This window comes from Rattus norvegicus, chromosome 1 (genome assembly GCF_036323735.1).
Source record: "Rattus norvegicus strain BN/NHsdMcwi chromosome 1, GRCr8, whole genome shotgun sequence".
Taxonomy (NCBI): Eukaryota; Metazoa; Chordata; class Mammalia; order Rodentia; family Muridae; genus Rattus; species Rattus norvegicus.
Window position 1 is genome coordinate 250,671,291 of NC_086019.1, and position 12,772 is coordinate 250,684,062.

Below are 12,772 nucleotides of genomic sequence, written 5' to 3' on the forward strand. Positions count from 1 at the left end.
AAAAAGTACAGCGTCTTACATGCTTTTGGGGGGAGGGAAATGGTCAGCAGAAAGCGAAGTCAAGCAGTGTTGGCAGGGACGCAGGATACTATCCTCAGACACAGTTGTCTTAGGACTGATGATTAATGTCCTGGGGAGAAACAAAGGTTCCCAGGAAACAAACCCTTAACTCCTGGGAGGGCCAGGCTCCAGCCCCAGACTGGACCTTGCCAACTCTGCTCCTGGACATGGACACAGAACTAAACTTCCCTTTGTCCTTTCGTTGGGACCTCTGACAAAGCCTTGTTGGATTGGTCAGGCTCCTGACAGACTGCAACAGGAAGAGAGAGAAAACCTCCCTAGAAACTTTTGTCTGAAGACTCCCTGTGGAGAGACAGTGCCCAAACCACTCTTCCTCCCCCCCCCCCCCCCCCCCCGGGGCTGGGGACCGAACCCAGGGCCTTGCACTTGCTAGGCAAGCGCTCTACTACTGAGCTAAATCCCCAGCCCCCCCCAAACCACTTTTAAAGGGAGGTCCTAGCTGTGTAGCATTGGGAACTATGAAGTCCCCTGTGCAGATTTGCTCCAAACTGAATACTGAATTTCATCTTTTCCCAGAGGCAGGAGGGAGGTGGTGGGTGCTAGTTAGAGCGCAGGGGAGGCTCCCTGAACATTTGTCTTTGTGTTCTGGTTTCTCATCTATAATTTTTTGGGGAAGAGACAGGAAAGCTTGTAGCCAGTCAAAGCTGCCCTTGAACTCTTGATCTTGTCTAAGTGGCTGGGACTACAGCATCCTGTCTTTTATGCTTATTTTAAAAGATGAGGCTGAGAGATTCTGCAATTTGATTGAGGACTACACAGTGGAAAAATGGTCCATTCTGTCTAAGCTCCGCCCCACAGTTATCTGGCAACAGCCAGGTGTGCCTGGCACTATAAAAGGGGCTGCTTGCCCCCTCCTCGCTTGCTCTTCCTCTCTTCCCCCCTTGTCCCCATTCCCTTCCTACCTCTCCCCCCTCTCTCTCCACATGCTCATGGCCAGCCTCTACTCTTCTACTTTTCTACTTTCTCTCTCTCTCTGCCTTTCTCTGCCCCAGTACCCTCTTAACTCCTTTCCCCATGTCTTGAATAAACACTATTCTATACTATACTGTCGTGTGGCTGGTCCCTCAGGGGGAAGGGATGCCTCAACATGAGCCCGCTGAAGTACCCACTTGCCCCATACCAACCCACACATCCATAGAACATACCCCCCACTTCCCCCATATCCCCCACTTTTTATCTTTATCATAAACACATCACCCATGCCTTTAATCCCAGCACTGGAACCAAGGCAGCGACAAGAGGATCTCGATGAGTTTGAGGCTGGCCTGGTTTGTGCAGTAAGTTCCAGGTCTACGTAGTGAGTCCCAGGCCAGCCAAGGACTACATAGTGAAATCTTATCTTAAAAAAAAAAAAAGCTAAAAAAGGAACAATGAAGGGACATAGTAACAACCTATGTTTAAGTTTACAGAGTATTTTCAGCCAGGTACCACTTTTACAAGTGAGGTTGAGAGGTTTTGAGACCTGTCCGAAGTACAAATCAAAAAGGAAAGGGTGTATATTGGAACTGCGCAGGGATGGGACTGTGGCCTAGCAAGGCTGTTTAAGGATTAGCGATCACCTTTAAAGAGGAAGCACGGAGTGGCCAGGCAGCGCCTGAGGCCGCAAGCTTGCTACTGGGATCCTCCGCCCTAATTGCTTACGTGCGCTCCGTGACTGCCGGGTAGCACGCGGGTACCTTTACGTAAGACGCATGCGCACTGCCACCGCGGTGCACTACACCCCCCCCTTCGCGGGCCGCAGAACTTGCCCGGGGCGCATGCGCATACGGGGCGGGCGGAGGTCTGTCTGGCGAGTGGAAAGATTTCGGGGAGAAAGTGCGCGGGAGCGGGGCGGGAGAGTGCAAGCGCGCAGGCGCGACCGGGGGGGGGGGGCGGGCTGCGAGGAGAATCTCAGCGATCCTCAGTTACTGCCGCATCCTCTGCCGGTCGTCATGGCTGCCTACAAGCTGGTGCTGATCCGGCATGGCGAGAGCGCCTGGAACCTGGAGAACCGCTTCAGCGGCTGGTACGATGCCGACCTGAGCCCAGCGGGCCACGAGGAGGCGAAGCGCGGCGGGCAGGCGTTGCGAGGTACGAGCGAGCTGGACGAGCGCGGTGTGGCGTACAGGGCCCGCACCGGCCTAGGGGCGGCCTGAGCCCCCGCGCCCTCTCGAGAGGCGGACACCTTGGGCGGCCTCTCCAGTTGAGTTTTCAGCTGAGGAGTTGAACGCAGGGTGGGGAACCCGCTTGTCAAGGTCACCCCGTTAAGTGTGAAAGGCTGTTCCAGAAAGAGGGCGCAGACGCCGCTAGGCGAAAATCTACCTTTCCGGTCCGAGCAGCCCCACCTGTGGCGGCCAGGACCCTTTTGGGTACCATGAGGGCCTGCGGCGCACGGGGAAGGATTCCCTGTGACATTAGTGGCTGTATCTGAGTTTACTTGAGGCGCCTGCGGGTCATGGCGAAGCGGCAGGTCACAGGCTGGTCCTGGACAGTGGGGGGGGGGTGCTAGGTGGGGATGACTAATGGCCTTCGAGACACCTGGAAACCGCGTGCTTCTGAGAGCTTTGTAGCTCAGCAGCATACTACAAAACGGATCCAGGAATGCGAGTGGGTGATTTCAGTAGATGCTCTCTACAGCCCTATAACGCAGGCATATTTAATTTCCCTCCTTTTTACCTTTCTCTGTCCCCTTGTTATAGTTTAGAAAAGTGACTGGAAAGACTTGTCCAAGGTCATACCTACTTAGTTCTAATCCAGTGTCCTTGCCCCATTTCTGGGTGGAGTAACAAGTAAGTGTGAGGAACTGGCGGGCTGGTGGCCAAGGACAGAGGCTGGGCAAAGGGTGGAAGCGTCCAGGAGATAAAGCCTGCTTTTGCCTATCCGTGTCGGGCGCTCCGCACAACCCACAGTTCTCTGTGATTTTGGAACGCTAATAAGGCAGCAAATCCTCCCTGCAACCGAGAAAATCCGTGTAGTGAAGAGGTGCTTCTCTTGGTGACTAGGGCACATCCTAAACTTAGACCTGGCAGTAGCGGTGTAAAGAGTTGCTGATGCCTGCTTTAAGTGATCTTGTGTGCCTTGGTTGCCCTCCTTAGCTTCTTGTACATCCTTTTCAGATGAAGGAAGACTTAGAACGCAAAATCCTGATGTAAGGAGACAAGAATGCTTTTGAGATGCATGGCCTATGTGGTTAGAAAAAGGAAAGTGCTGGTTAAGGAAGCCATTTTCTTTAGCTCTGTGCCATGGAGTACTGTGTAGGCCTGTGGTAGTTTGCTGACACCCAGCTCTGGACAAAGTTAACTGCCTCTGTTCTCTGGGTACAATGATTATGTATTGAACTTGTAATCACTGGAAAATAATAAGACCCATTTCAGCCTTAAATATTGTAGCACTAAGTTTTAGAAAATCATATATAAGCTAGCACATGGTGTTGCATACCTGTAATTTTTTTCCAGCATCCAGGGAGCTGTGAAGAGAGGACATAGAGCATGGGCCCACGTGGGCTGCCTTTAAAAAGCTGATGCAAAAGTTTAGCATCTCCCAAAGATATCACAGATGATTAAAGGATGGACGATTAAAAGCAGAACCGAATTGAGGGCTACTGTGCATAATTCAGTAACATAGAAGACCCAAGGTGCAAACGGTTCCACCAGTGCTGTTCCAGTGGGTTTCAGAAGGAAACTAGTGAGGTCTCCATGCGGCCTTAGGCTGTGGAAGGAAGGGATCCCTGGGGTGGGGGTGGGGAATAGGAACCCATGCCATGTCCGTTGTACCCCTGGCTGTACTTTGGATTAAATGGAAGTGCCTGGTCCTGTGGCATTCATGCCAGAGTCCCAAGGGGTACCACTTTGGCCTTGGGGACTATTTGGAAATAATTGCAGAGAGACGGCCTGTAACATCTCATCATGGGAGCTGAGGCTTGTTCTGTGGGTATTCTCGGTGGGTGACTCAGCCCTTTGTTGGAACATTCCTCGTCCTGTGGTTAAGGAGATGGTAAAGGGTGTGATGGCTGTCGGTTTTCATCAACTTGTGCAGAGGCTCGGGGGAGATCTGTCTTCCCTTGTGGGTGGTAGTGGTTTTCCTGGTATTAATCTTCCCTCTCCCCAGTAGTTGGTCTCAGTGGCTTCATTGTCAGTTGAATCACTAGCAGGAAATTTTACTTCAACTGTTGCTAGTCTCAATATGAAGCAATGCCCAGAAAACTTTGTGGTTAACTTGAAGAGGGCCTTGTGTACTGCAGTATGGCTTGGGATAAGAAGAGAGACAACTCCTTAATTCAAAAATACAAAGACAAGGCCATCTAGCTAGCCTTGAACTCAAGATGCCCCTGGCTCTTCTCTCTCTTTTTTTTTCTTTTCTTTTTTTTTTTTCTTTTTTTTTTTTTGGAGCTGGGGACCGAACCCAGGGCCTTGCGCTTCCTAGGCAAGCGCTCTAAAGTGCCCCTGGCTCTTCTCAACCCACTTTTAGCAGTTAAGAAAAATAAAGAGCAGTGTTGGACGTAGTGGGATTAAAAAATGTGCCACCATGCCAGCACCTCTCTTTTATTTTTCTCATCTGCTAAAAATGGGCTAAGAAGATTGTAACATCATAGAATTAGAATTCTACAGCTTGGTGTGGGACCAGTGCTGAGCCCTTTAGAAAGGTTAGTTATGACTTAAGAGTTACACGTTTTGGGGCTGGAGAGATGGCTCAGTGGTTAAGAGCACTGCTCTTCCAGAGGTCCTGAGTTCAATTTCCAGCAACCACATGGTGGCTCACAACCATCTGTAAAGAGATCCGATGCCCTCTTCTGGTGTATCTGAAGACAGCTACAGTGTACATATAATAAATGAATAGATAAATCTTTAAAAAAAAGTTACGTTTTTTTTTTTAAATCTTTTTTTTTTTTTTTGGTCTTTTTTTCGGAGCTGGGGACCGAACCCAGGGCCTTGTGCTTCCTAGGCAAGCGCTCTACCACTGAGCTAAATCCCCAGCCCCAAGTTACGTTTTTTTTAAAGGTTTATTTAATGTATATGAAGACACTGTCATTGTCTTCAGATACCAGAAGAGGGCATCAGTTCCCATTACAGATGGTTGTGAGCCACCGTGTGGTTGTTGGGAACTGAACTCAGGACCTCTGAAGCAGCAGTCAGTGCTCTTAACCGCAGAGCCATCTCTCCAGCCTCAGGGTTCATACTTTTTTTTTTTTAAAGATTTATTCATTTATTATATATAAGTCCACTGCAGCTGTCTTCAGACACCAGAAGAAGGTTTCGGATCCCATTACAGATGGTTGTGAGCCACCATGTGGTTGCTGGGAATTGAACTCAGAACCTCTGGAGGAGCAGTCGGGTGCTCTTAACCGCTGAGCCATCTCTCCAGCCCCCAAGGGTTCATACTTTTATGACCCTTTTTCATTAAACAAAATTAAACCCATTCATCTGTTGTGTGTAAGCACAGGTCTGTATGCCACATGTGCACGCCCTGGGCTGCATGTGTTGGAGAAGGATAACTTGTGTTCAGCACTGTCCTTCCACTGTGGAGGTTCTGGGGATTGAACATGGGTTCAATCAAAATATGCTTAGGTGTAATAGTCTAGGAGTTAGAATAAGATGTAGAGGCCTCAGGTTTGTTCGTTACATTATCGGAATTATTGGAGCAAGCAGGAAGTGTGCTGTTAGCTGTAATGTAAGTCAACAGATTTTTCCCTCCCTCAGGCTGCAACGATAAACACCTTGCTGGATAGTTTCTCTCTTTCTTTTGTTTCCCTCTACCCCACCCCCACCCCTTTGTTAAAGTCTCACCATGCCTGGGTGGTCTGCAACCAAGTAGTCTGGCTGCTAACTCACAGATCACCTGCCTTTGCTCCTTCATACTGGGTTAAAGGTGTGTGCCATCATTTGTGCCCAAGTAGCTTCTGTTTATAAGAGATTTCTGTATAAGACACTTGTGGCTCATGTTAGGTCTTGCTAGCCTCTCACTTGGCACTGGCACTTTTTTCCTTTGAGACAAGGACTCTTTGTAGCCTGGGCTGCCCTGGAACTTGCCATGGAGGCCAGAGTGACCTTGAACTCACAAAGACCTGTCTCCCAGTACCAGGATTAAAGGCATGTGCCACCATACCTGGCTCATTTGCACTTCTTAACTTCTAGATGCTGGCTATGAGTTTGACATCTGCTTCACCTCTGTGCAGAAGAGAGCAATCCGCACCCTCTGGACAGTCCTGGATGCCATTGACCAGATGTGGTTGCCAGTGGTCAGGACCTGGCGTCTCAATGAGCGACACTATGGGGGTCTAACAGGTCTCAATAAAGCAGAGACTGCTGCTAAGCATGGTGAGGCACAGGTAAAGATCTGGAGACGATCTTACGATGTCCCGCCACCTCCAATGGAGCCTGATCATCCCTTCTACAGCAACATCAGCAAGGTATGGTTCTATGCAGATGTGGTCACTCCGTCAGCACTGGGTTAGCACATGGACCTCACTCCTAGTTACTTCTGTTTTCCAAGTCTATGTGCATGGGTGTTTTGCCTGTGTATATTTATGTGCACACATGTGTGCCTGGTGCCTTTGGAGGTCAGAAAAAGAAATCAGATCCTGTGGAGCCATAGGTGGTTGTGAACCTTGATGAGTGCTGAGAACCAAACGGGGTCCTGGAAGAGCGGCAAGTGTTCTCTTTTAACTGCTGAGCATCTCAGGGTTGGGGATTTAGCTCAGTGATAGAGCGCTTGCTAAGACCCTGGGTTCAGTCCCCAGCTCTGAAAAAGAAAAGAAAAGACCAGCTGAGCATCTCTCCAGGCCTTTTTTATGGGTCTACCTTTTGTCATTAATCTTTTTTTTTTTAAAGATTTATTTATATGAATACACTGTAGCTGTCTTCAGACACACCAGAAGAGGGATGGTTGTGAGCCACCATGTGGTTGCTGGGAATTGAACTCAGGACCTCTGGAAGAGCAGGTCGGTGCTCTTAACCACAGAGCCATCTCTCCAGCCCTTGTCATTAATTTTATAAATTATAATAAAGTAATTAACCACCTCCCACTGCTAAGCAATGGCCTTCACTCATTACAGGACTTAGATGGAGATGTTGTATCTGGTAGGGCACCTTCTTTCCACATCTTCACTGCCGTATTTTATAAAGCCAGCTCTGGCTTCCTAAGCCAGCAGCAAACTAAAGTGAACTGGGAAGCCTTGTCTGTTTTGTTAAGCCTCCTCCCCCTGATTTCTAAATTTACATGTTTTTTGGATTGGGGAATGATACAGGACAGTGACTACTGATCTTCAAATTCTGAGCTGCATTCTGGAACCTTGAGAGAGATCTTCATTAGTCACTTAATCCCTTAGGATCAGAGGTAGGCAAAATTGATACACATGAGATGCAACTTGAAATAACTGGCAACCTTGAAATCTGTGTTGTTTAGGACCGCAGGTACGCAGACCTTACTGAGGACCAGCTACCCTCCTGTGAGAGCCTGAAGGATACTATTGCCAGGGCACTGCCCTTCTGGAATGAAGAAATTGTCCCCCAGATCAAGGAGGGGAAAAGGGTCTTGATTGCTGCCCATGGCAACAGCCTACGGGGCATTGTCAAGCATCTGGAGGGTATGTGCATCTCCTTACAGGAGTCCTTAAGGATGATAAAACAGGACTATCAGCATCAGACTGATTTTGTAGTAAGGAGGCCTTTGGGAAAAATTTGACAGTGCAGATGAACTTAAAGAAAAACTCGTTTCTTCCTTTCTCAATCTGTGGTCTGCTAGCAGGATGTGGCTTACACTTCTGATCCTGCACCAGGGAGGCTGAAGCAAGAGAATCACTTGAGTTCCAGGCTAGCCAGGGTTATACAGTGAGACCATGATTCCTAGGCAACAGGAAGTGCTACATAATAGTGACAGTGGGCCTCTGACACTCTCATGTGTAGGGTAATATGAAGTTCAGAACTGAAACTTGCTAAATGACTCAATATGCATTAAAGTTGTACATGTTTACCTGCTCTAGGAATGCCAGCTGAAACTGTGACCAAAAGTGACTCAGGTCCTAGAGGCCCCGAGGACCTAGAGGTCCAGATGGCTCGGCTATAGGATGTCAGAGGAGAACATAGTCCTCCCTGCTTTTCTACATTAACTTTTGTAGGGATATCTGTAGTGTAACTTTCTGCTCATCTTAGAATCTTGTATACCTTCTCATTCTTTCTAGTGCTATTGAGAGGCTTGGAGAGTCATGGGGGGCTGTTCATGGGGCACTCGATCTACAGTAAATCAGAAAGGCTATCTTGTTTGTTCATACTTAAGTGCCTTGCCATTGGTAGATAAAGAGTGAATCTGAAGGGGATGTGGACTCTTGTCTTGTGGCTGAAAATGGTGGCTCTTTTAGGTCTGTCAGAAGAGGCCATCATGGAGCTGAACCTGCCAACTGGCATCCCCATCGTCTATGAACTGGACAAGAACTTGAAGCCCATCAAGCCCATGCAGTTCCTGGGAGATGAGGAGACCGTGCGTAAAGCCATGGAAGCTGTGGCTGCTCAGGGCAAGGTGAAGAAGTGAAGGCGAGGAGGCGGACTCCTGCCCTGACACCCTCTCTCCCTGCTTGTTCCTGCCTCCTGCACCCTCCCCTGCACCTGCCACACTGACTACATCTTTAGGATCTTCAGTTTAAGTTGTAGCTGCAGATAGGGACCTGTGGCTCCCATTCTCCTTTTAGTATTTTATCCCCGGCACCCACTCCCTTCATAGAATCTAGTCAGAAGAAGACCTCTGGGGTGCAGGCTCTTGGTCCATATCCAGGGACGGCTCCCTGTTACAGGAGAGTTGAGAGATAGTAATTATAGTTTTCTTAGCTCTTTGTTTACTAAGGGTCTGCTTAGGAAGAAGGTCGGGAGGGACTGTATGTGGTATGACCAATGAGGAGAAGCTGTGGTCCAGTTTTGTCCCTGGAACCTGTCCTGCACTCTTCCCACAATTAGGTAACTGGGGGCCTAGTCATTCCAGTGGAGAGTGAAAGTAACCTCATGCCGATTAAAAGACCCTACTTTCTCTCTGACCCTAAAGGAGCTGCTGGCCCTAGAAGGTTGGGAACAGTCTTGTCAAGTCTATGTGTTACATTTATTTTTACAAAAATAAAGTATATATACATATATCAGCACAAAAGCAACGAGGTTGCTAGTGGCAGTTGAGAGTCCTAAGTGGTCACCAGAAAAAAAGCCATTCCTCATATCAAATGGGATAAACTCCTTGTACCTCTTGCTGTGTTTGGATCCCTTTGCCTTGTTTTGTAGAGGTGAAGCCCCTTGATCATGTCCAAGGTTTTGTCTTTCACTGTCTGAATCATGTTCCAGCTGCTTGACCCTACTGTGTGGGTTCAGAACTCGTTTGGGCATAACAACTAAGTCTCTTTCCAGATCAGTATAATAAAGGAGTGATGTGCAATACTTTACTGTGTGTTATCTGTGGTCTGAGAAGTCGGCAGCCTCCAGTGTGAGGTGCACACCAAGTTCTTGTTTGGCAGATGAAGGAATTTAGAACGTCAAAGGTGCTGGCTGCTCCAAGGGGTCCAGCATCCTCTAATGGCCTTGGACACAGTGCATAAACACAGGGCAAACACCTGTACACATGAAAATAAATCTTACCAGCCATTAAGTACTGATGTAACTAAAATTCCAGCCTCTTAATTGGGAAAGGAAGCTAGTAACTGTTGGATGTCCAACATGGCTCCCCAGGATCTCCTGTAGTTTATGAAGGATTGGAGGGGTGGTTCAGAGGTTAAGAGTACTTGTTGCTTTTGTATTTGATAAAATCAAACCATGTGGGTTTGATTTCCAGTACACGCCTACATGGTTCACATACATACATACATACATACATACATACATACATACATACATACATACAGGTAAAAAGTTAAGCATCAGGAGGGCTGGCAAGATAGCTCAGTAAGCAGGTGAAAGCGCTTGCCCTTTAACCCTGGAGTTCAATACTTCAAACTGTAAGGGTGGAGGAAGGCAAGAACTGACTCCATAAAGTTGTGCCATGACCTCCATGCCTATGGCAGCACACACACACACTAATGGAAAAGGCCAGTGCTTTTGCAATAGTGACTAGGAGGTCATGTTTGATTATCTGGTCCCAAGTTGGTGGAGCTGTTTGGGAAGGTTACCTGTGGCCTTGGAGGTGTGTCACTGGGGATGTACACCTTTAATCTTGGCACTAGGGAGGAAAGCCATCAATTGAATTTGAAGCTAACCTGAAATACATGAGATTCTGTCTCAAAAGCATTCGATAACGAATTTGAAGCCAACCTGAAATTCACAAGAACTAGACTGTCCTTGCGGTGCTGGAGACCGAAACCACAGAACCAGCATCTGAGCTCACCTCAGCCAGTCTTCCATCTGTCCACACACTTGGTGCTAAGGATTGAAACTACAAAGGCTGAATCCTTAGCTATATTCCCAGGCCTGCTTTTTGTGATGGCTTTTAAATTACGTGTTAAAACGTTTCCTGGTTCACCACCTGTCTTTCCCCACTAGAATGCAAGCTCTTGGAGGACAGGATTCATTCTTGCATGCTTGCATACCATGACTTCCTGAAACTGGAAGGGGGATTGCTTCATGTATGCTTACTGAATGAGTAATGTCCAGCTAGCCCAGCTTAGTCATTTTAACTCCTTACTCATTTTTAGGTTAATTTAGGTGTTTTGTCTTCATGTATGTATGTATGTACGTATGTATGCATGCCTGTTGCCCACAGTAGTCAGGAGAGGGGCCTAGGATCTCCTAGAGTTATGGATGGTTGTGAGCTAACATGCGGGTTCTGGGAATAGAACTCAGGTCCTCTGCAAGAGCTCCAAGTGCCCTTCAGCACTGATCTCTCTATCCACATTTGTTTTTTTGTGACAGAATCTCAGGATGTAAACTAGGCAGGCCTTCTACTCCCATTATCTGCCTGCCTCTGCCTCCTGAGTGCTGAGAATAAAGCCTTGTACTATAATTCTTTTCCCTTTCCCTCCTTATTAACCACTGGCCTAAATATAACTGCAAGTGTTACCAATGTTGGAAACTAGATCAAAGGTCCAAGAGATCTTTCCATTTTCAGTGCTGGTCTTGAATCCTAGGACTTGGTGAATGTGTTGGGTCAAGCCCAGCAGCAGTACATGAGCTTAGCATGTGTGAAGGCTTGAATTTGACCCTTAGCACAGCAAACAACAAAACACAAAAGGGGGCTGCTTGTGGCCCTGTCCTGGGTAGTTTTATGTCAACTTTAAGATAAACTAGTTTCCTGAAAGGAGGGAACCTCAACTGAGAAAATTCCTTCATAAGATCTGGATGTATGGCATTTTCTTAATTAGTCTTAACTTTTTTAATAGGGGAGAGCTCAGCCCCTTGTGGGCAGTTTCAGCCCTGGGCTGGTGGTCCTGGGTCCTATAGGAAAGCAGGCTGAGTAAGCCAATAAGTGGCACCCCTCCATAGCCCCTGCATTATCCCTTGCTTCCAGGTTCCAGCCCTGCTTGAGTTCCTGTCCTGACTTCCTTTAATGACGAACAGTAGCTGAATAAATTCTTCCCTCCCTAAATTGATTTTTGTCATGGCGTTTTGCCACAGCAATAGAAACTCTAAGACAGGCCCTATAGTTAATCCACTAAAAGATATGTTTTGAGATGATTTTGCTGTTGTAAGCTAGATTAGCTTTACCCTGTGTTTCTCCTGTCTAAGCCTCCTGAATGTTTGAATATGTGGCACAATAAAAATTTCAACAAAGGAGACAAAAATGCTGGTGAGATGGCTCAGCTAGCTGTACTTGAAGCCAAACCCAAGTCTGAACCCTGGGTCCACACGGTAGAAACAGAATTGAAGAGAACGGAACACTAACAAGTTGACTTCTGACTTCCACATGGTCAAAAAAGTTCAATGTTAGCCCCACCCTCCCTCTGGTTAGGAGGGCTGTGTGTAGAGGCTCTTGTCACAGTGCATGACTTAAGTTTGATCCCTAGAACCCATGAAAAAAGCTGGACGCAGGAACATACAGTACTCTAGTGAGAAGTAGAGACAAGGGAACTGCCTGGAAGCTCCCGGGCTAAGCTAGCCTAGAGCACACAATGGAGCAGAAACAGGAAAAGATGGACACCCAGACCAGGTGCAGGCCAGTGAGATGGCTCAGCAGGTAGAGAGGTGACTGTGTAAGCCTGGTGACCTGAGTTGGATCTCTGGAACTCACAGAAAGGTGGAAGGAGAGAATGGACTCTACAAGGTTGTCCTTTGACTTCCAAATACATGCTGTGTCATATGTGCTCTGGCACAGACTTGTGCACACAATTACAGAATTTTAATTATACAATTTTTTAAAAGTGGCTATCTGCTAAAAAAAAAAAAAAAGCCAAAAGCAAAGGTTAGTACAGACCTGATTCCCACTTATACACATGGCATATACTTACATACGCTAGATAAAACTAAATACAACATACTATCTTGCTGAAAGCTCACAAACCCAGGCAGGCTGAACCCAGAGCTCACTTCCAGCACGCATGAAGTACACTGAACTTACAGGTCTTTGCATGGCAGTAAGAGCCACCCCTGAGGTGTCTTCATGCTAGGCTCATAGCTACCTTTTCCTTCTCTTCCTCAAATTCAGGCCTTGATTTCTGATCTCCATGTGCTAGAACACGTTCACGCTTGCCTAATTCCTTCACAATTCTTTTGGTCTTGTCACTAGTCCAGCTCACATGGTAGTGTCCAGCCTCTTC

The 12,772-nt window shown here is 47.4% G+C and overlaps 1 protein-coding gene across 1 annotated transcript; it reads left to right on the forward strand.

The window, feature by feature from the left end:
* Positions 1 to 1,861: 1,861 nt before the first annotated feature.
* On the forward strand, positions 1,862 to 9,472 carry Pgam1 (phosphoglycerate mutase 1). The gene is given in 4 exon segments (NM_053290.3): positions 1,862 to 2,151; positions 6,192 to 6,466; positions 7,462 to 7,642; positions 8,414 to 9,472. Coding segments are annotated over 4 exon segments (765 nt in total). The 5' UTR covers positions 1,862 to 2,012; the 3' UTR covers positions 8,584 to 9,472.
* The last annotated feature ends 3,300 nt before the right edge of the window (positions 9,473 to 12,772 follow it).